General features: G+C 49.3%; 1 protein-coding gene across 31 annotated transcripts in view; it reads left to right on the top strand.

Annotated features, from left to right (window-relative positions):
* LRRFIP1 (LRR binding FLII interacting protein 1) overlaps window positions 1-21,213 on the top strand; it is a 101,417-nt gene extending 80,204 nt beyond the window's left edge. For 24 of the 31 annotated variants that reach the window (XM_075607302.1, XM_075607297.1, XM_075607298.1 and 21 more), the window contains 8 exons: window positions 1,858-1,983; window positions 3,269-3,340; window positions 4,447-4,617; window positions 5,158-5,250; window positions 5,608-5,700; window positions 7,073-7,165; window positions 7,726-7,819; window positions 10,420-14,274. In XM_075607302.1, the coding sequence (XP_075463417.1) occupies window positions 1,858-1,983; window positions 3,269-3,340; window positions 4,447-4,617; window positions 5,158-5,250; window positions 5,608-5,700; window positions 7,073-7,165; window positions 7,726-7,819; window positions 10,420-12,200 (2,523 nt within the window). In that variant the 3' untranslated portion in view covers window positions 12,201-14,274. Of the gene's footprint in view, window positions 1-1,857; window positions 1,984-3,268; window positions 3,341-4,446; window positions 4,618-5,157; window positions 5,251-5,607; window positions 5,701-7,072; window positions 7,166-7,725; window positions 7,820-10,419; window positions 14,275-15,787; window positions 15,838-16,840; window positions 16,941-17,212; window positions 17,293-18,250; window positions 18,356-19,069 lie in introns of those variants that run through there. The other 7 variants (XM_075607325.1, XM_075607326.1, XM_075607301.1 and 4 more) reach the window with 7 other exon arrangements.
* The last annotated feature ends 418 nt before the right edge of the window (window positions 21,214-21,631 follow it).

The raw sequence follows: 21,631 nt of genomic DNA, 5'->3' as shown, positions 1-21,631 counted from the left end.
CCATCTGTCCGACAGCTAACGCTTGGCCGAAATTGGGTCATGCAACAGGACAATGATCCCAAGCACACCAGCAAATCTACAACAGAATGGCTGAAAAAGAAAAGAATGAAGGTGTTTCAATGGCCCAGTCAAAGTCCAGACCTCAACCCGATTGAAATGCTGTGGCTGGACCTTAAGAGAGCTGTGCATAAACAAATGCCCACAAACCTCAATGAACTGAAGCAATGTTGTAAAGAAGAGTGGCCCAAAATTCCTCCACAACGATGTGAGAGACTGGTAAAGTCATACAGAAAACAATTACTTCAAGTTATTGCTGCTAAAGGTGGTTCTACAAGCTATTGAATTATAAGGTGTACTTAGTTTTTCACACATGACTTCTCCATTTTGGCTTTACTTTTGTTAAATAAATCGTGACACGGTGTAATATGTCATGTGTTATTGTTCATCTGAGGTTGTATTTACCTAATTTTAAGACCTGCTAAGGAACAGATGATTGTTATTATGTCCTGATATGTAAAACCATGGAAGTCAGAGGGTGTACTTTCGTGTGTGTGTGTGTGTATGTGTGTGTGTGTGTATGTATATATGTGTGTGTGTGTGTGTATGTATGTATATATGTGTGTGTATGTGTATATATATATATATATATATATATATAACATAATACTGAGTTAAGTTATGGTGAGTAAAAAAAGTGACAAAAACCCTCCACAGGAAAGCAAATATGCAAATATAGCTGTGTGCTCATCTGCATGTCTTAGGCAGGTCTGCAACCCCGCCTGTGGGTGGTTTTCTGGGTATGCACCTTAACCCTGGCTGTGCTCAAAGCTGTGACCATGCAGCAAGCTTAAGCCTATAGGGAACCATGTTAAAAATGGTTATTGAGGCAAAAAGTGACACTGTGTGCTCATTTGCATGTCATTTCCCAGAATCCCTTGCTGCAGTGGAAGTGCTGTATGCTGGGTGATAATGGGGAAAGGCGGGGTTGCAGACCTGCCTAAGACATGCAGATGAGCACACAGCTATATTTGTGTATATATATATATATATATATATATATATATATTTGCACACACACACACACACACACACACACACACACACACACACACACACACACACACACACACACACACACACACACACACACACACACACACACACACACACACACACACACACACACACACACACACACACACACAATTGGGCACTCCAATTCAATTTATTCAAAAGTTAAAATTAGATTAGCATGTGCATGTAATATATGGCCTAATGATATATACATCACCACACCAGGCGTCCTGGGTAGAAGAGGCAGCACACTGCATGTAATGAAAAAAAGAATTGTATTGTAGTCCAAATTTTGTCACCCCAATGTTTTGGTCCGCTATGGGACTTACATCAGGGTGAAGGTAGCACAGTGCAGGGGGGCTCACGTCTTCAGTCCTCGAGACCTCCCCTCCAACAGGTCAGGTTTTCAGGATATTCCAGCTTCAGCACAGGTGGTCCTGATTGAGCCACCTGTGCTGAAGCAGGGACTGAACCAATCTCTAGGGCTCTTCATAGTTCTGTTTCCCTGTATAGTTTTGAAAGGGTTGTATCCACGTCACGGCCACGGCCTGCAATGCGTTACTCCGCACATAGGCGCGCGCTACACCTCCGTGTTACACTCCGCTGGCAGGAAACTAGTCAAACCATTTTTTCTGAAACACTTGGCCGGCTGCGGTCCGTATCTCGTAATGTCTTGCTGCGGGTTTAACCCCTCTGATGCTGGAGGCATGTTGTAGGATGTTTATGGGGCGCCCCGATAACCCATATCCTGCGTGATGTGCCGTCTTCCTCTGCCCTTTCCAGGGGTCCCGTCCCGTGTCCAGCCTCTCTGCAGCCACTCTCGCCTCCTTGGGTGGGACCTCCTCCCGCAGGGGCAGCGGGGACACCTCTATATCGGTGGACACCGAGGCGTCCATCAGGGAAATCAAGGTGAGTGGTCAAGGTCATGGCTCAGACTAATTCCCATTATCCATACATCAGGCGCGTTAATATTAGAACATCTCGTTCTTATTGAGGCAGCTTTGTGCAGAACCAACCTGCAGATCTTTTCGTGGCGTGGTGCTCCCAAAACACAGGGGAACAGTCTGCAGTAGTCTGTCTTTAAAATGACTTTTATCCGTATTTTGGTTACTAATAATTATTTTCCGAGACGTATATGGGTTGCTGGCTTGTTCCACCCCTCAAAAATGTCAAAATGACAAGCAGATGCAGGACAATTCCTGCACCAAGGGTTATTGGGAAGGGGCTTTGTAGACCTGTAGATGTTATATTTTGTGTGCAGTATGAACTGCCCTTCTCCAGCAGAGAGGGAATTCCTTTTTGACGTTTTGTTGTCGTTTTTTGTGCGTACTTTTTGAAGTTGGTTATGAGTAATTAAACCAATTAGATCTTAAGAGGATGCAGGACCAACTTTCTCTTACTGTTCTAAAATGATAGCGAGGGCAGAGCTTTCATAGGGTTCCTCAACAAGCATAGCCCTGCTTATACCGAAGGGTTGTGGTTAACACTGGTTAACTTCAGGCTGTGATGCCTTTTACTGGAGCCACATGATAATTGTGTAGAGATGTTCCAACGTCCATCCTTGTACACATGGGCCCTGAGTGTCTGTGTAGGATTGCCGTGCTGGCCCTGACCTTGACACTTGCTGCTTCATGACATGTGTCCTGGCTGAAGTCTGACTCCAGTTGTGCACAGCTGTCCGGTCTTTCTTTTGGTTAAAGATACAATGCATCACATAACAATCAATTCAAGGGAGAAGGAGCGGCTCAGTGAGTAAAGACACTGACTCTGGCACTTTGAAGCAAGGGAACCTGGTTCAATTCCCGGTGTCGGATCCTTGTGACCTTGGGCAAGTCACTTTATCTCCCTGTGCCTCAGGCACCAAAAACATAGATTGTAAGCTCCACGGGGCAGGGACCTGTGCCTGCAAAATGTCTCTGTAAAGCGCTGCGTACAACTAGCAGCGCTATACAAGAGCATGCTATTATTATTATTATTCACAACAGGGAGACTATGCTTGTATGGACAAGGCAGAACCCTCTCCTTTCTCTTCTCCTCTCTTCCTTTCCTTCTCCTTTCTCCTCGCTTCCTTTCTTTTTTCTTCCTTCTTTCTCCTCGCTTCCTCTCTTCTTCTTTCTCCTCTCCCTCTCTCCTTTCTCCTCTCCCTTTCTGGTCTGTCACTTCATGCGTGTGCTCCCCACTCTGTCTCTCCCAGGAGATCAGTGAGTTAAAGGACCAGATTGATGATGTAGAGGGCAGATACATGCAGGGGCTAAAGGAGATGAAGGTACCACTGTCTGTGTAACCCTGTGTGACACTAACTCTGTGCCTGCCTGTGTCCGGGCCTCAGCTATTCAATGCTGTGTGATCCATTAACCCCTTACTACATGCAGTAAATCATAGGCATTTGTTACTGGACAGGCAAGCAAAGAAATGGATGAAAAGCTGAGCAGGGATCTCCCAGGCTGCAGTGTGTTAATCTCTGATAACCTCAATCGACTTGTAATATGATTTGTAATTGTGTTATTCTAATTATTATTATTTTTTCTTCTCTATTTTGCTAATTTTTCTTTGGCTCCTTCCCTTTCTCTCCCTATATCCCCCTCTCTCTTCCTCTTGCCCGCCCTTTTTCCTCTTGCCTGCCCTTTTTCCTCTTGCCCCGCCTTTCTTCCTCTTGCCCCCCCTTCTTCCTCTTGCCCCCCCCCCTCTTTCTCTGGTCGCCCCCCGCCTCTTTCTCTCCCCTCCTTTCTCTCCCTCTCTTGCCTTCTCTTTCTCTCCCTCTCACCCCCTCTTTCTCTCCCTCTCTCGCCCCCTCTTTCTCTCCCTCTCTCGCCCCCTCTTTCTTTCCCTCTCTCGCCCCCTCTTTCTCTCCCTCTCTCGCCCCCTTTCTCTCCCTCTCTTTCTCTCCTTCTCTCGCCCTCTCTTTCTCTGCCTCTCTCGCCCTCTCTTTCTCTGCCTCTCTCGCCCTCTTTCTCTGCCTCTCTCGCCCCCTCTTTCTCGCCCCCTTTCTCTCCCTCTCTCGCCCTCTTTCTCTCCCTCTCGCCCTCTCTTTCTCTCCCTCTCTCGCCCTCTCTTTCTCTCCCTCTCTCGCCCTCTCTTTCTCTGCCTCTCTCGCCCTTTCTTTCTCTGCCTCTCTCGCCCTTTCTTTCTCTGCCTCTCTCGCCCTCTCTTTCTCTGCCTCTCTCGCCCTCTCTTTCTCTGCCTCTCTCGCCCTCTCTTTCTCTGCCTCTCTCGCCCTCTCTTTCTCTGCCTCTCTCGCCCTCTCTTTCTCTGCCTCTCTCGCCCTCTCTTTCTCTGCCTCTCTCGCCCTCTCTTTCTCTGCCTCTCTCGCCCTCTCTTTCTCTGCCTCTCTCGCCCTCTCTTTCTCTGCCTCTCTTCCTCGCCCGCTCGCAGGACTCCCTGGTGGAGGTAGAAGAGAAGTATAAGAGGTCCATGGTGAGCAATGCCCAGCTGGACAATGAGAAGAGCTCTCTCCTGTACCAGGTGGACACCCTGCGGGACGTTCTGCTGGAGCTGGAGGAGGAGCTGGCAGAGTCCCGGCGTCAGTACGAAGACAAAAACAAAGTGAGCAGCAGAGCCGGGAGAACATGGAGGGGGGCACACACAGGGGGAGGCAGTACCGGCAAGGGTCTGAAATGTGTTGTATTGGCTTTAGAGATCTTTGTTTTAGGGGGGGGGGGGGGGGCAGGGGAGAGAGAAGGTGGGAAAATTAGACCTTAACCTCTTCAATGCTGGAGAGGGGACATACATACATTGCTTTGTGCGGTTCTCACGCTCAAACATTTATTTTAAGGGCAGAATAGCCCGGAGGTGCTCAACGCCAGCCACTGATTTAAGCCACCTGTGCTGAAGCAGGGATATCTGTAAAACCTGACCTGTTGGAGGGGCTTGATCACTGGATTTGAGCGCCCCTGGAATAGCCAATGAAGGTTAAACAAAAATTTAAGCCCCTACATTTTCATATCATCATCTCTGGAGCGCTGCAGCTTTGAAATAAGAGCACGGATCACTGTAGAAAGCATAACGAGCTGTGAGCGAGCTTGTGCGCGCTGTGCTGGGGCCGCAGCGGTGCGTGTAATAACGCCCCTCGTGTCTCCCCGGCAGCAATGTGAGCGGCAGAAGCACGAGCACAGCACCCTGCGCTTCCAGCTGTCCGAGATGAAGGAGTCGCTGCAGCAGAGGGAGGAGATGCTGACCGTAAGAGAGAGGGGGGGGGGGTGGAGGGGGGCAGGCTGTACCTAAAATCATATGGGGGTTATTCCTTTTACAGGATCTACAGTAGGGTTTTGTATAGCTATCCAGGGCAGCCGTTAAAGCCGAGTGATCTGTTGGTCTTTCTCTGTCTCTTTTTATCTCTGTCTGTCTCTTGCTCCTTTTTTTCTTTTTCTCTCGCGCTCTCTTTCTGGCGCTCGCGCTCTCTCTTTCTGTATATATCTATATCCCTTTCTGCAGTTTGTGATCTTGTTCTATTTCACTGTTGATGATGGGACCTCTTCTCTTTCACTGCTTGCTCCTCTCTCTCTCCCTCCCCGCTCCCCTCTCGCTGCCCCTCAGGAGATCCGCCAGCTGCAGCAGAAGCAGGAAGGCAGCACCTGTGAGATCTGTGACCTGAAGGAGACCATAGAGTGGAAGGATAAAAAGATAGGGGTAGGATTGTGTGACACACAGTACGGAGGAGCTCTGAGCTGTCACTGATCCATCATAAAGAGAGAGGGGAGCTCAGAGCTGCTGCTGACCCCCAGCATAGGGTGAGGGGAGCTCTGTGCTACTGCTGACCCCCAGCATAGAGGGAGGGGAGCTCTGTGCTACTGCTGACCCCCAGCATAGAGGGAGGGGAGCTCTGTGCTACTGCTGACCCCCAGCATAGAGGGAGGGGAGCTCTGTGCTACTGCTGACCCCCAGCATAGACGGAGGGGAGCTCTGAGCTACTGCTGACCTCCAGCATAGGGTGAGGGGAGCTCAGAGCTACTGCTGACCCCCAGCATAGAGGGAGGGGAGCTCCGAGCTACTGCTGACCCCCAGCATAGAGTGAGGGGAGCTCTGTGCTACTGCTGACCCCCAGCATAGTGTGAGGGGATCTCTGTGCTACTGCTGACCCCCAGCATAGTGTGAGGGGAGCTCTGAGCTGCTGCTGACCCCCAGCATAGTGTGAGGGGATCTCTGTGCTACTGCTGACCCCCAGCATAGTGTGAGGGGATCTCTGTGCTACTGCTGACCCCCAGCATAGTGTGAGGGGAGCTCTGAGCTGCTGCTGACACCCAGCATAGGGTGAGGGGAGCTCTGTGCTACTGCTGACCCCCAGCATAGAGTGAGGGGATCTCTGTGCTACTGCTGACCCCCAGCATAGAGTGAGGGGAGCTCTGTGCTACTGCTGACCCCCAGCATAGTGTGAGGGGATATCTGTGCTACTGTTGACCCCCAGCATAGTGTGAGGGGAGCTCTGAGCTGCTGCTGACACCCAGCATAGGGTGAGGGGAGCTCTGTGCTACTGCTGACCCCCAGCATAGAGTGAGGGGAGCTCTGTGCTACTGCTGACCCCCAGCATAGAGGGAGGGGAGCTCTGTGCTACTGCTGACACCCAGCATAGAGAGAGGGGAGCTCTGGGCTACTGCTGACCCCCAGCATAGTGTGAGGGGATCTCTGTGCTACTGCTGACCCCCAGCATAGGGTGAGGGGAGCTCTGAGCTTTCACTGATCCCTCTTGTCTTATTGGTGGCTGTGTTTTCTCTTCACTTACGCACACTTTCTTTCTCCTCCCTCACTTCCCTGCCTTTCCTCCCTTCTCCATGGCACCCATCCTTTCCATCAACTTTCCCTTTTTAACCCTATTTTACCTGCCTCTCCTCCCTCTCCTTCTCCCTCTTCTCCCCCTCCTATTGCTTCTTCACTACTTCTTCCTTCTCTCTCCTCGCTTTTCTTTCTCCTTCTGCTCCACTCCCTTTTTATCTCCCCCCACCCCTCCCTTCATCTTTCCCTCCCCCCCCCCACTCCCCCGCCTCCTTTCTCTGGGGAAGTGTAGGCGCTAGAGAGACAGAAAGAGTTCTTTGAACCAGTGCGCAGTGAACGTGACGACCTCAGGGATGAGGTGACCCGTCTGAGGGAGGAGCTAAAGGTACGCCAGGCTCCGTGTCAACCACCCCCCGCACATTGCTTTTCCTGGTCTCTCTGCAGTAATGAAAGACGCCTCCTTTATTTCAACCCTTTCGATGGCAAATGGCTCATCGACGTAATGCAAAGCAATTCAGCACCAGCAGAGAATGGGTTCTTTCCACAGTCTGTTTAATTTTGAGGGTTATCATAAAAGCCCCATTCTCCCCCCCAGACCCCCTCCTTTTCAAGTAACACACAGTACACCGTTTCCACGGGTTGTGATTGGGCCTGATAATGGGGTTATATCTACATGAGGTAGGAAGCTGCAGTGATTCCAAAGTTGCAGTGATCTGGGCTGAAGTGTTGAGTCTTCGGGACGGGGACAGCGGATATTGCACCTCGGTGACACTCTGAAACCGCTGGATTCACAATGAACAAAACAAAAAACCCCTAAAGATTACCTATATCCAAAGCTGTACTTATTACCCAAATCCAAACCCATTCCTGTGGCAGCTGACAGGTTAATGACTCTTGCTCCTCCTTCCTGCCTCACACGATCTTGCTTGCTCCCTCCCCCTGTAGAAACACGGCATTGCCCTGGATTACGAGACCACCCCCAACGGAGACGCCTCTTTAGAGTCCAACACCGATCCGCCCCAGCAGGGCTCAGGTCTGGGTAAGTGATGGCGCTGATCCCGATCTGCGGAATCTCTGACCACTACCAGCCTGCGCTGGGTAACTCTGTGTTTGCACTAACCCTGCATGCGCCTGCGCACTCCCCTCTTGGGTTCGCACGCTCCTCCCGCTTGTTATCTGCTACGGGTTTATTTATTTGACACTAGCAATCCCTCCTCCCCAGAGGAAGTCTGAGGCATACGGATCAGGGGAAAAGGCGAACGATTCTGGGGCAAAACATTGCTCCCAGATGTATCAAAGAAAAACAACTTATAGATTTCCATGGGATATTTTTTCATTGATCCATATGGTGCAGATTTGTGCCCAAGAATTGCACCATTTTTGCCTGGATGCATATTGCTGCTGTGTGCTATTACTCATATTTTTATTTGTTTTGCAATGATCTCACTGAACCAGGGGTTTCCCTAGAGTAGAAAGGGCATCATTCTTACCCACCTCCCCCTCTGTAACCGCCAGAGGGATCAGCGGTGCATGCCTTTCTGCCAGCAGAAGGGTTAACTTTAGAAGTCCCAATATTTTCAGGACTAAAACCGGTCACCGCAAAGCGAGGCATTCTACTTCTAAAAACTGTTTTTTTCAGAGAAACTTTGAGGTCAACATCTCGTGGCTTCCTGGGGCAGACCCGTAGAGATGGGTGAATCCTCCCAAATCCGGCTCCCGGGTTTTCTCGCTGACATTAACCGTAAAATCCGCAAACTGATTTTTGGCTGGCTTCAATCCGCGCGGGATTCGGCAAAATCCGCCATTGGGTACAGCAACCCGTGGACGCGTTTGTAGACTCCAATCCGCAGATTGTTATGAATCCGCCAAAGGATCGCTGAATCCCGCGTATTGGATTCTACAAATGCGTTCCCAGATTGCGGTTTCCGGGGAGTGTATTGGTTAATAATAATTACAAAAATCCGCAAAATGCGAATCGCCCTTTTTGAAATAAATCCGCAGACCAAAGGAACCGGCCAATCCGATGCGGATCCAAATCCGCTCCAGAATATTCACTCATCTCTACAGACCTCTCCAAGGCCGCGCTTGTAGTCCTTACGACGGCGGCGTGACGTCATCCATTGCCGTTGTAGCAGCGATTTTTGCGTATAGTGTTAGAGACGAGGTGGGGGCGTGGCCGTGAGCGGTTTGCCCTCATTGGCTGAACCGCTCACGTGGCCGCTGACGTCACGCTGCGGTCGCTGAAAAATCAATTTTCATTGACTTCGAGCGATCGCGACCAATCCGTCGCTCCTACTATAGCCGCACGCGACATATTCAATACATTTGTTTTGGCGCGTCGCCGGGACTATAAATGCGGCCTAAACAGGGCAGAGACGAGGCTTAATCTTTCTGAAAACGTTGTGTCCTTTTTGGATGCGAGAAGCCTGGTATAAAATGTGAAGATCTTCCCAAGCTTTCTTATTAGCCCTGGGGACGCGCAGGAGAGGCCTGGAGGGTGGGTTTAGCAGGTGGATTTCAAAGGCTGTGGGAATGATGCCCAGATCCGAGAATACTTCCAAAAACAAATGTATAGTACAGCTCAGAGTTAATGAGTTGCCCCCGCAAAGGCACGTCGCAGAGTTCGTTATACAGGGTTTGTAGGTGCACGAAAATACAGGGCTGATTTTATATCATTGTGTTGTGTGTGCAGTTGGTGAGTGTAAATGCCCAATGGTCACCAGCCTCTTGAGGTCCAAACCCTAAAGCGCAGTGGCACCAGAGTACCAGTACTTTTTTTAGTTACAAACTTGGCTCCATTTAGTTTTTTAGAAAGACGCGTATGTTTTAGATTCCTTTTCCCTGTTTTTTTACGAGTACAGAACACCATGGTCTAAATATAACCCAGCTTTTTTTTAACATTATGATGCACTTTGACCACTGCTTATCGCACACCAATTCTGTCCCTCCCTTTACAAAGTCACACAAGTTAGGCTGCGTTTATAGTGCCGGCGACGTCGCGGCAAAACAAATGCATTGCCACCGTCGCGTGCGCTTGTAGTAAGTGCGACGCGACGGAGCGATGGATTGGTCGTGATCGCTGGAAGTCATCTCTATTTTATTTTCCAGCGACTATCGCGTCGCCGGCACTATAAGCGTAGCCTTAGATTCCTACCAGACCACCATTTTTTCTGTTGCTGAGCCCATTTGCCGGTCACTTCACCAGAAATGTGGCACTCTATGTGCATGGCAGTATAAGTGGGTTCTATGGTAGACATGAAGCATAACCTTCTGTAGCTGTATTCTGAGATCTATTATGTCTGGAGCCCCGTGGGATCTTATTCCTGGTTAAAATGGCGGAAGCATTGTGGAAAATATATCTCAGCCTCTCCCATCGCACGCTACGCAGTATCTCTCCAGTTTTCAGGACATGTTGGACCTGCTTTGCTTGACATCTCTTCTCCTCAACGGACCCTCCTGGCTCTTCAGCAAAGGGTGGCATTTCTCCTGCTCTGTCCTACCTGTTGCTTTTCCAGCTGACCTTCTGCAGCAGGAACCCTCATTTCCTCTGCTTTCTCTCTCTGTCTCTCTGAGCTCTGTCGGGGGGGGGTGGGTTGATCGTGGTGGGCAACCTTCAACTCTCTATCCATGGTCTTTTAGGCAAAGCCAACGAAGCTGAGATGAGAAAAGAGGAGACATCTAAGGTGGGTCAAGGACCCTCACCTGGGACTGAGCAGAACAGAAAGGAGACGCAGGGAAATGCCCGAGAGGAAGTGTCATTGCATGTGGAGGGCAGAGGAGGCACCGAGGGCCATGACGGGAAGGAAGTGGCTAGTGCCGAAAGTGGGGAGGTGGTTCCAGGCTCTGCAGGGCCAGAGGGGGCATCGATTCATGATGGTTGTACCCTCAGTGACTTTGGGACAAGTTCAGGCCAACAGGGAGATGGTTGGCATAGCGAGCCAAAAGATGCAAGCAGGGAGGAAGGAGAGGAACAGGGGGAGGTATTAGGACACAATCTCACAGAGGTAGATGAGGAGGTGACACCAAACCAGAGAAACGAGAGCCCAACAGGCAGCGAAATCTTTCAGGATGCTGTTGATTTTGTGCAGACGCCTAATCCAACAAGTGGGCTTGAGGGAGAAGCCACCCCTATTGTAGTTGATGTTAATGTGGGTAATGAAGCTAAAAGGGGGCAAAAAGAGGGAAACGCAGAGGAAGGCGCCAGATGTGATGTAGAGGGGACGTCCAGTAAAGGAGACAATGTCCAGGAAGAAGGGGTTGGGATCACTGAGAGAAAGCATGAAGATCCCACAGTGCAAAGCGTGGGGGAAAATTCAACAAAGAGGAGCAAAAGTGAGATAGCAGAAGAGGAGATTGAGGAAGCTACGGTTGCCCATGTTCTTAATGTGTCCCTGCCTGGTACTAGTGAACCTGAGCAGGAAGAAACAACCAACCACGGATATGGGGCTTGTGAAAGAGATGCAGGAGGAGAAGGGAGCACTGCGGATGAGGGAACAAAGGAAGGTCGGGAACTTAGGGAGGATGATAACATGGAAGGTGAAAAGAAGTCTGAGGTCCCTCAAAAGGATTCCAACCAGGACCTGATGCTGCAACAAGAGATGAAATCGGAATTACAGACTGATAAGGAGAACCCAGCGTTGAGTATTCCTGACCGTGGGTTAGAGGTTCTAGGGGGAGAGGAACCAGTGGTAACTACTGAAGGATGTGGGGTATCTGCTCACTTAGGGGAAAGGATGGAGAAGGGAGGAAGGGACATGGAGCAGAAAGAGGTTTGTTTAGCTGTTGAGAACCAGCCAGAGGAATCAAAAGCTTCAGAAGACACAGTTGCCCCACCAGAGGAGTGTGAGGGCAACAAAGCAGCAGACATGCCTGGATCTAGTGTTGTACATGAAAGCGAAAGCATAAAAGAGGAAGGAGGAGCAGTGAAAGTGAACCTGACCGTGGCATTAAGCGGCAACCAAGATGATGGAAGTCAACGAGAGCAAGAAGACGCGGGGGGGTTGGAAATTGGTTTGGAACGCAGCAGCAAGAATCCTAAACCTGAGCAGGGGGAGGATGGGGAAAAGCGAGACCATGAAAGGACACCAGACGCAGGTGGAGTGTTTGACCGCGATGGTGAGAAAAAGGACAGCAGGAGGCGGAGCTCAGATGAAAATCAAAGTGACCCCGCTCCGAGAAAAGCTTTAGGGAGTGAGGGAGAAGCGGCGCACGTTCAAAAGGCAGAGCAGGGGGACTGGGAACATGAAGATGAAGCTGGACCCAGGGAGAGGGATTCAGGTGTGGATGACAGGCCAAGGTTTGAAAAGGGTTCATCGGTGGACAGGTCGTCCAGCAAAGAAGATGTACGAATGGAAGACGGCGCAGATAAAGATGTGAGGAGAGGGAAAGGCAAAAACAAAGAGGACTGTGTGATGTCCTGAAAAGACACACACTGTGGTGCGCTCACTGGCCGTGCTCTGCAGGTTGTTATAATAACCCCTTCCCTGCCAGAGGGGCCTGCAATACGTTGTAATGCATTGCAGGCCCCTCTGGCAGTGAAGGGTTAAAGGGCACCATACCTTGCATCACAGAAGCATTCCCCCGCCTTAAATCACGCTTTGGTCTAGTCTCGGGTCGTTGTAGAAAGAACAAGGCTGGGATCTTACCAGCCTCTGGAAACCATCGGCATTTTGGAGGGATAGACGGGAGGGCTGGAGCTCATTCTCTTTAACTAAATGTCAGCAGAAAACAACGAGGAAGGGGGGGGGGGATGTATCTCGGAGGGAGTCCCGGGAGTCCCAGCCCTGACGCCTAGCAACAAAACGGTGTGAATACACGTGTGGGCTCCCAGCGCGTTCTGCACACCTCCCCAGTCCTGTGCAATAATGGATACCCACACTAAGGGTTCATACACTGTAAGGGGAATTCATCTACACTCTCGTCCCTGTGCAATGCTTGGCTGGCCTCTCCGGTAGCGTAGGGGTTAAACCTTCCGGGAGTCTGAATTTTGCAACATTCTGGGCCATGTTGGCCAAACAGTGCTACGCTAAAAGACACCTTTAAGATGTCTCGCAACATCAGAAAGGTGTCTTGTGGCGTAGACTAGTTCAATAAATATGGCCCTGTTTCTCTTTGAGGGGGTTGGCCTGTGATCCCTTCACAAAAGGGATGTTTTAGGGGGGTTTTGCCCGTGCTGTACAGCTTTGGAGACTTCAATAAATCCTCCACCACTGGCGTTTTAACGTTCTCGCTCATTGCACGGAGATGCTCGTATTGTTCTTCCAAATGCTTTCTAGCTCATATGTATGGCATTTAAACCTGCAAATAATCACGTATGAGAGAGCACTCGTCACCTCCTTTTTCTTTATATATCTCCAGGGTGCAGAGGAATAATTGGGCACCACCTCCCAGTATAAAGTCAATGGTACAAAAAAAAGCGTTTTCCTCCGCACTCCTCCATAAATATTAAAAGACCATTTTCTTAGAAAAATAGATGCATGCTAAAAACATGGTGACGTTTTGGGTCAAGAATAAGCCCTTTAGGTTTAATAATGTCTGTTGTACTTCTTGATGAGTGCGGAGGGAAAAAAAATGTTTTTTTCTACCGTTAACATTTTATCATAGGATTTGCTCTGATTTAAATGCACTTGCCTGTCACTCGTATAATTGAATCTGATCGCGCAATTCCGTGTATTTGCACTCAGATTGGGTTTGAACAATTATGTGTGACATGAGATGTATGTGTGTGTGTGTCATGATATGTGTGTGTGTGTCATGAAATGTGTGTGTGTGTGTCATGAAATGTGTGTGTGTGTGTCATGAAATGTGTGTGTGTGTGTCATGAAATGTGTGTGTGTGTGTCATGAAATGTGTGTGTGTGTCATGAAATGTGTGTGTGTGTGTGTCATGAGGTGTAGATGTGTGTGTGTATGTGTCATGAGGTGTAGATGTGTGTGTGTGTGTGTGTGTGTGTGTGTGTGTGTGTCATGAGGTGTAGATGTGTGTCATGAGGTGTCTGTGTGTGTGTATAATACACACACACACACACACACGTACATGCTTACACAGTGTGGAGTAGTCAGTGCCTCATTAACCCCAAAAGCGCTGGGGGGGTGGGTAGGGGAGAGAGAAGAATATGCTCCTAATTGCATTGAAGAGTGTAACCCGCACTGCCAGATAACCTGTACCTCCTTGCACTGCACCTGGCAGTGAGGGGACTGTTCCAGATAACCTGTACCTCCTTGCACTGCACCTGGCAGTGCGGGGACTGTTTATTACTAACCAGTTTATTTAAACCCATTCCCAAATTAAACCTGCCACAGGTTTCAGCTTTGCTACAGATAATCTATAGACAGAATATATACTCTGGGTCTCTGTTACACCGTCTGCTGCTAATGGGAAAGAGGCTTTAAAAAAAAATATATATATACATATTGCAATTAAAGCATGAAGATATTTTTTGAATGTCCTTGGCTGTATATTATGGAAATAAACCTATTTTATTCTTGAAAAAAACCTTTGTCTGTCTGCTGTCTTTGTAACCCAAAATACATCTGTCTGTAAAAGGATATGCAAACTGTTTGCTCGCCATCCTTTTCAGCACCTAGGGAAACTCGGGAAGTAATTCCCCTCTTAAAGAGTAGTGGATCCATGGAACTGTATTCCAACAGAGGTGTTGGATGGCCAGTACAGTAAAGGAAATAAAATGCATGGGATGGACCCCAAGGTATCCCAAACATGGGGTCACATTGGTCCTAAAGCAGGTAGGATAATGGGTGGGTGGGTCACGTAGCCCTTCAGTGTTCAATGTGTGATGGTACTAGGGGGACACAGAGTAGAGCTGCCTTTTAATGTACAGACACGTATAAACTTCTACTTACACTTTCTTTGTGGGGAAAAAAAATATTTGGAAAATATATATATTTTTAGAGCATAAATCTAATATAAATCCGTTTAAAAAATATTTTGCCCCATATTTCCGGAATGATGTACAACAGTACGACTGCTTTTATAAGGTACCTTTCATGTACCTCAGCTGCTCTGGTCGGGCGAAGATTCAGAGCTTTAACAAAGCTTCAACCAACAGGAGCAGAAGACACAGTGGAACATTCTACCGACCAGTCTATCCAAAGAACTTTCCCTTGCCGGGCAAACATGTGACAGACGGAGGGGCCACCTGATCTCAGATCATGGCCATTGTTTATTAAGTAGGGCTATTCCACAAGACCCCTTCATATGGATGAGCCATAAGGTATCTTCCAGTGCTGGGATGGGTCTTGTGGAATAGCCCTCCTTACTAAATACAGCTCCAAGTCTCCCTTCCGTGGCTCGCGGCTCCACTGTTCTCCTCCGCTTGTGATTAATCCACAATCGTGGAGAGAGAGGAGGAGGACGGTGTAGATTAATTGTTTATGCTGCCTCGTCCCTCGTTACGTTACTAGAACTGGCGAGACGGGAAAATAAGTACATTTATTTGGTATATATTTGTGATGTTTATCGATGGCCTCGGGGGGAAGGGGGTGTGGGGTTATATAATCCTTAATGAATTGGTCACGCTCACCCTTTTGTGTGACACGCCCTTCCCAGCCCTGTCAGCTCCTCACAGTCACTGGTATGTGTTTAACGACCTTCACAACCCAGACCTTTTTAATGTCATGGGATGCATGAGCATTAACCCCTGCACTGCTGTCTGTGGTTTGAACACGCGGTGGGAGTTGGATTGTCACCAGTATTTTAGGCAGAGGGGGAAGGAAGGGAAGCGGGTTTATCTCAGTCTTCCTGCGTGTTACTGGCTGGTAGGAGTTATAAGAAAGCCAAGGTCATTAATACGCCTGAGATGTGTTCTTCTAAAGAGAAAGTCGCCGGGTCTATGCTTAAAACCTGATAATCTGCTGCGCTTGTATTCGCGCGCTCTCTCTGTCTCTCGCTCAATATCTCTCTCCCATCTCTTGCTCTCTCTCTCTCTTCCTCTCTCTTTCTTTTTCTTTCGCTATCTCTCTCTTCCTTCTCTCTCTCTTCCTTCTCCAAGACATCAGGCTGAAGAAGCTGCTAGATGAAAGGGAATCCTTCCTGGACCAGGTAATGTGTGTGGTCCTCTATACGTGTGTGTGTGTGTGTGTGTGTGTGTGTGTGTGTGTGTGTATGTTTGTACTTCTCTATCAGTACAGATGTGTGTGCCTCTGTATACATACAGCACATGTAGTTTTGGGGTAACTGCCACATATCTGCTACTGAAGTCTGTTTGCGTGCTCCTCTGTCCATGTATGTCCCTTTTGCTTATGCGTGGTTATCAGCTGGCACATACCTGCTTCATCAGTAAGTCCCTCACCTGTCTCTGTGTGGTCGTCTATCACCTGTCTGTCTGAGTGGTCGTCTCTCACCTGTCTCTGTGTGGTCGTCTATCACCTGTCTGTCTGTGTGGTCGTCTCTCACCTGTCTCTGTGTGGTCGTCTATCATCTGTCTGTCTGTGTGGTCGTCTCTCACCTGTCTCTGTGTGGTCGTCTATCACCTGTCTGTCTGTGTGGTCGTCTCTCACCTGTCTCTGTGTGGTCGTCTATCACCTGTCTGTCTGTGTGGTCGTCTATCACCTGTCTGTCTGTGTGGTCGTCTCTCACCTGTCTCTGTGTGGTCGTCTCTCACCTGTCTCTGTGGTCGTCTCTCACCTGTCCCTGTGTGGTCGTCTCTCACCTGTCTGTCTGTGCGGTTATCCCTCAGGCTGGGGCCATGGTACCGCAGACCGCTGAGCGAACAGACTGCCTTCAGGTAGTGTTTGCGTCCATGCGACGTGCGCGCGGAAGGGGGTGCGCGTTGCACAAGAATCAGTTCAAACTGATTTCTTGGCGCGACAGGCCGGTCACATGAACCAGCTCACATGAGGTGACGTCGCTGATACGCCCCTAGACATGCCCACGGACGGCGCGCATATCATGGCCGAAAAACACACCCGCTTCAAGCGGGTGACGTCACGGCCGCGCACCGCCTCCGTACGGGCGAAGGCACCATGGCCCCAGCCTTACTCTGTGCGTGACTGAGAACCCATCACACGGCTCACCCTACTTTCCGGCTCATCCTTGATCCCAGATTAAGAAGTTGAAGGGTCAGCTGCAGGACAGGCCCTTGCGGAACGACAGCCCGGAGAACGCCGTGAACGAGGAGATGGAGAACGGGACCGACCAGCAAAGTGAGCCAGAAATGTCAGCTTAGAGCTGCTCCTGTCCTGACCATTAACTGATGGCCAGGCAACCAATAATCCAACATCCCAAATTATTATAATTTTCTTATACAAACGCAGCATTTATTCATGAGCCACACTTTCCAATATAATCACACTGACTGTATTCATGAGTTTGTTGGGTGGAACATTCCTCTTATTGTGTGTAATAAGTGGGGGGGCCCTCCACTCTGTTATCGCTGACCCTGTTCATGTCTTCTGCCATTTTGTTTTCTTTCTAGGAGACAGCAGCAGACAAATCAGTGACCTCAAATTCAAACTCACCAAATCCACGCAGGAGATAACCGCGTTAGAACAGAATGTAAGTCGGGCAGAAGTGTCTGAGTCAGCAATAATGTCTACTCCTAGTAGAGAAGGGGTCTTGCAATGGGTACACGGCACTTGTAGCGTGATGGGTCCTGTAATAGAGGAGGGACGAGTACAGGACTATTATAGGGTAATTGATTCCTGTAATAGAGGAGTGTAGTACAGGACTGTTTTATAGGGTGAGCGGTCCCGTAATAGAGAACTGATACAGGATAGGTGTAAGTTAGGGATCCCTGTAATAAAGGAGTCATACAGGACAGTTATAGGGTGAGGAGAGTAATAGTTATGGGACAGTTATACGGTGAGGGGTCCTATAATAGATACAGAATGCAGCTATATGGTGAGGGGTCCCTGTAATAATGATCGGTATTTAGAAGTTATAGGGTGAGGGGTCCCCATAATAGAGGAGGGATGCAGACCAGTTGTAGGGTGAGGGGTCCATTAATAGTAGTGATAGTTACCAGACAGTTATAAGGTGAAGGATAGAGGAGAGATACAGGACAGTTATGCGATGAGGGGTCCCTGTGTTCAGGACAGTTATAGGGTTAGTAGCCCCAATAATAGATGAGTGACACGTACATACCAGTTATAGGATAACTGGTCCATAATTGATTCTGTAAAAAAGGAATGATGGGTACAGGACCGTTATAGGATATGGTGTCCTATAATGGAAGAGTGATGGGTACAGGATCTTTCTAAGTTGAGGGTTCCCTGTAATAGTGATACGTGAGGACCAGTTCTAGGATAAGGGGTCCTGTAATAGAGGCATGATGAGTACAGGACGGTTATAGGATGAAGGGTCCCATATTGGAGGAATGATGGGTACATACCAGTTACATGAGGGGTTGTGTATTAAGGCGGCTTGGACTGGATGGGGTCAGAGCAAACTCTCTCTCCTCGCTCTTTCTGTTTTTATGATTTGTGAAGACGTTGTAAGACTATATTTTCTCCAGATAATCCGGCTAGAAAGTCAGGTGACCCGATACAAATCTTCATCAGAAAACGCTGAAAAAGTGGAAGATGAACTAAAAGCCGAAAAACGGAAGTTACAAAGAGAGGTCAGTCTTCTAACGAGACCAGAGCCCAATACACACATAGGTGACCATGAAAAAGTGCTATCGGAATTAGGCACCTTGATGAAGGCAATTAATATTGACTTGACTCCTTTACGGCTGGCTTCATTGTTGGGCTCTGGTGCACCAGTGGGTACATTCATTTTTGCACGTGAGCTTTCGAGACCTGTCAATGTAACTTGTAAAGGAGACTTGGACTCGGCTCTGTACAGTAGACAAGTTACAATGGGAGCATTACAGCCTGTCATTATGTAACACCCCGCTATACACCTCTATAGCTTAATGGAGAGAGACACTATAACAGGTCCCCTCTGACCATGGGGCTTATTCTATTAACTAAATAGGGGCTTTCTGCAATCGTTTGCCTTGGAGGTGTATTAAATACGCCCCATAGTCATCCTACAGCAGGAGGCGGGTTACTGGGATGGGTCCCTTCTATCTATGACACTTTGTCACCTTCCAGTGGGGGGGGGGGGTAAATTGGATGGCCCCCACAGGTCTTTTCTTTCCCTTGTTTTTCGTAACTTGGCGTTTTGAAATGTTCACTCAATTCCCCCACCCCCCACCCCCATCTTTTCCAACTCCCCTTCTTTCTCTCTCACGCCATCCCTATCCCCCACCACTTCTGGCCCCCTCCCTTTCACTCGCCCTCCCCTTCTCATCTCCTGTGCTCTCCCTTGTTCCACCTTTTTCTTACAGCTCCGCACTGCCTTAGATAAGATTGGGGAGATCGAGGTCAGCAATAGCCACTTGGTCAAACGGCTGGAGAAGATGAAAGCCAACCGGAGCGCGATGCTGTCTCAGCAGTGACCCTCGTCCAGCAGCGGCCAGACTGTGGTTGACCCATGCAAACTGCCGCACTGGCTGAACCAGCTGTCCCAGGCCTCTGCGTTTAGACGAAAGGCAGAAGCCAGCAGTGGGGGACCACTGGGGCAGGACATGGGCATCTTTTACTGCCAACGCACATCTTCTCTTAATCCTTTTACTGCCTGTGGGGCCTGCGATACATCCCACCTCTTTGCAATACACCAGCATCCCAAGGGGTTATCCAGCACGTGGCGCCGGCCCTTCCCGATGACGCTTGGAACAAAGGGCGGCCGCAAAGTCCTGCTTTAGTGGGAACCTCAGCAGCGCGAGAGTATATCTGCGTGTGAAAGAGGCCTGACGTGATAGGAGTCAGCGCATCAGGTCCCCTTGTCGCGACACACACACTCGATCAGCATCTGACACTTCAGAAACAGTGAGCTCACAGGAGTATACAGAGGGTTCCCTGTGATTATCTTCCTGGTTCAATGAGCGGAAAAACGGTTTTTGGAATCACATGACCTCGGGAAACGCTACTCCCATTCCCCAGTTGTGCAATTTTGGACGCCCAAACCGTTACTGCATTTTGTGTTTTTTGAGCGGGGGTTTTGTGACGCAGTTCTTCTGCTGGACGGTTATCCTGTTACGAAGGTTTAGAAAAAAAATAAAAATAGCATTAATCCACCAGCAGAGAGGACGATATGGTGTGAGGGAGGCAGTTGGGTCACTGGTGTGGGAACCGCTGCTAAATACCTCTGCTGCTGTTCTACAAGCACAATAGGCGCCAATCGTAAACTGAATGGGGCGGCGGTACACACTGGCGAGATACGCTGGCACAAAGGCAGCGTAATCCTGCATGGCTAACCTGCTACAATTTGTTATTGGACCTGAAAGTCTCTAAATCCGATGGGATTCGGGCCCCTCACTGTTTGAGGAGCAGTAATGTCCTGCAAGATTCAGGGGACCTGCTCTTCATCTCCGCAATAAGACCAGAGCCCAGTGTGGACCTGTGTACGTGTGGATTCGCTGCTGGGCATGGCCTATTTTTGCACCAAACCCCCCCCCCCCCGTGCATTGAAAGCACCAGCTTTATTTAACACGTGGAATAACCCCCTGCCCCGTGGGCCTTCCTCGGGCGCTCAGAATGTTTCTGCTTATTTATTGCTTTGTGAGGACATTTTTTTAATTTATTTTTTGCAGAGTATTGATGGGGAAGCAGTTTTTGACACTTAGGAGACATCAGCTTGTTCCAATCAGCCCTTCAATCAGAGAAGGGGTTATCTAATGCAGGGGTGTTCAACTCCAATCCTCAAGCCCCTCCCAACAGGTCAGGTTTTCAGGATATCTCCGTTTCAGCACAGGTGGCCCAATCAGAAGACTGAGCCTCTGATTGAGCCACCTGCGCTGAAGCTGGGATATCCTGAAAACCTGATTTGTTGGGGGGTTGGGGGACTTGATGACTGGAGTTGAGAACCCTTGGTCTAATGCAGGGGTCTCCAAACTCAGTCCTCTAAGGCCACCAACAGGCCAGCTTTTCAGGCTATCCCTGCTTCAGCACAGTTTGCCAAGTCTTCAATTGAGCCACTGATTGAGCCACCTTTGCTGAAGCAGGGGTATCCTGAAAAGCTGGCCTGTTGGTGGCCCTTGAGGGACTGAGTTTGGAGACCCCTGGTCTAATGTGTGAGTATGCAGGAGAGGGTGTGTACGTGTGAATGAGCAGAAACGGGGTGTGTGTGTGTGTGTGTGTGTGTGTGTGTGTGTGTGTGTGTGTGTGTGTGTGTGTGTGTGTTCGTGCGCTCATACAGGAGATTCAAAACAAGCCATTAGCAAACAAACCCGTGAGATAGGGTGAGCATGTCCCCGTGTGGTCAGCTGCCATCCTGTTAGAAGAAAGTGGCCTTACCTGATTGCTGCCGGACTTTGGATGAACGAGCATGAACGCTGCGGCTTTTTCACAGCTTCATTCACGGGAGTTATTCTTTTTCAGGGTTAATAAAAGAAAATCGCTTCACTGAATAAAAGAAAAAAATAAATGTCAAGGTCCCGGGCTCTGTTTCTTTCTTCCATTGTATGCAAAGCAGCAGGTTCTATTACTATAACCCCAGAGACTGCTTCGCTCATGCTGTTTGCGACTCGCCCCCTCCTGGCCTCTCCGAGGCGTGATTACACTAGAAATCGCGGGGGGCGTTGCATGGTACAACGCTGCGCGGCTGGAAAGCGATGGTTTACATGCCAGCGCGCCGCCTGGAGCTGCAGGGCGGCCGTGTGCTGAAGAGATCTTCCGAATTGTTTTTGGCAGGCTACGGGTGCGTCTCTGCACCTCTTCTCTCCTGTCTCCCCTGTAGGATCAAGATGGCGCTCAGCGGCAGCGCAGGGTCAGGTCGCCGGATCTCGCTGCCGCTCAGCGGCATCTGGTATAATCAAGGCCTGATAGAATACGGTCGTCTTTAACCCTTC

Source organism: Ascaphus truei, chromosome 7, assembly GCF_040206685.1.
Source record: "Ascaphus truei isolate aAscTru1 chromosome 7, aAscTru1.hap1, whole genome shotgun sequence".
NCBI lineage: Eukaryota > Metazoa > Chordata > Amphibia > Anura > Ascaphidae > Ascaphus > Ascaphus truei.
The sequence above is the reverse complement of the archived record's forward strand: the minus strand, read 5'-3'. Positions and strand labels throughout refer to the sequence as shown.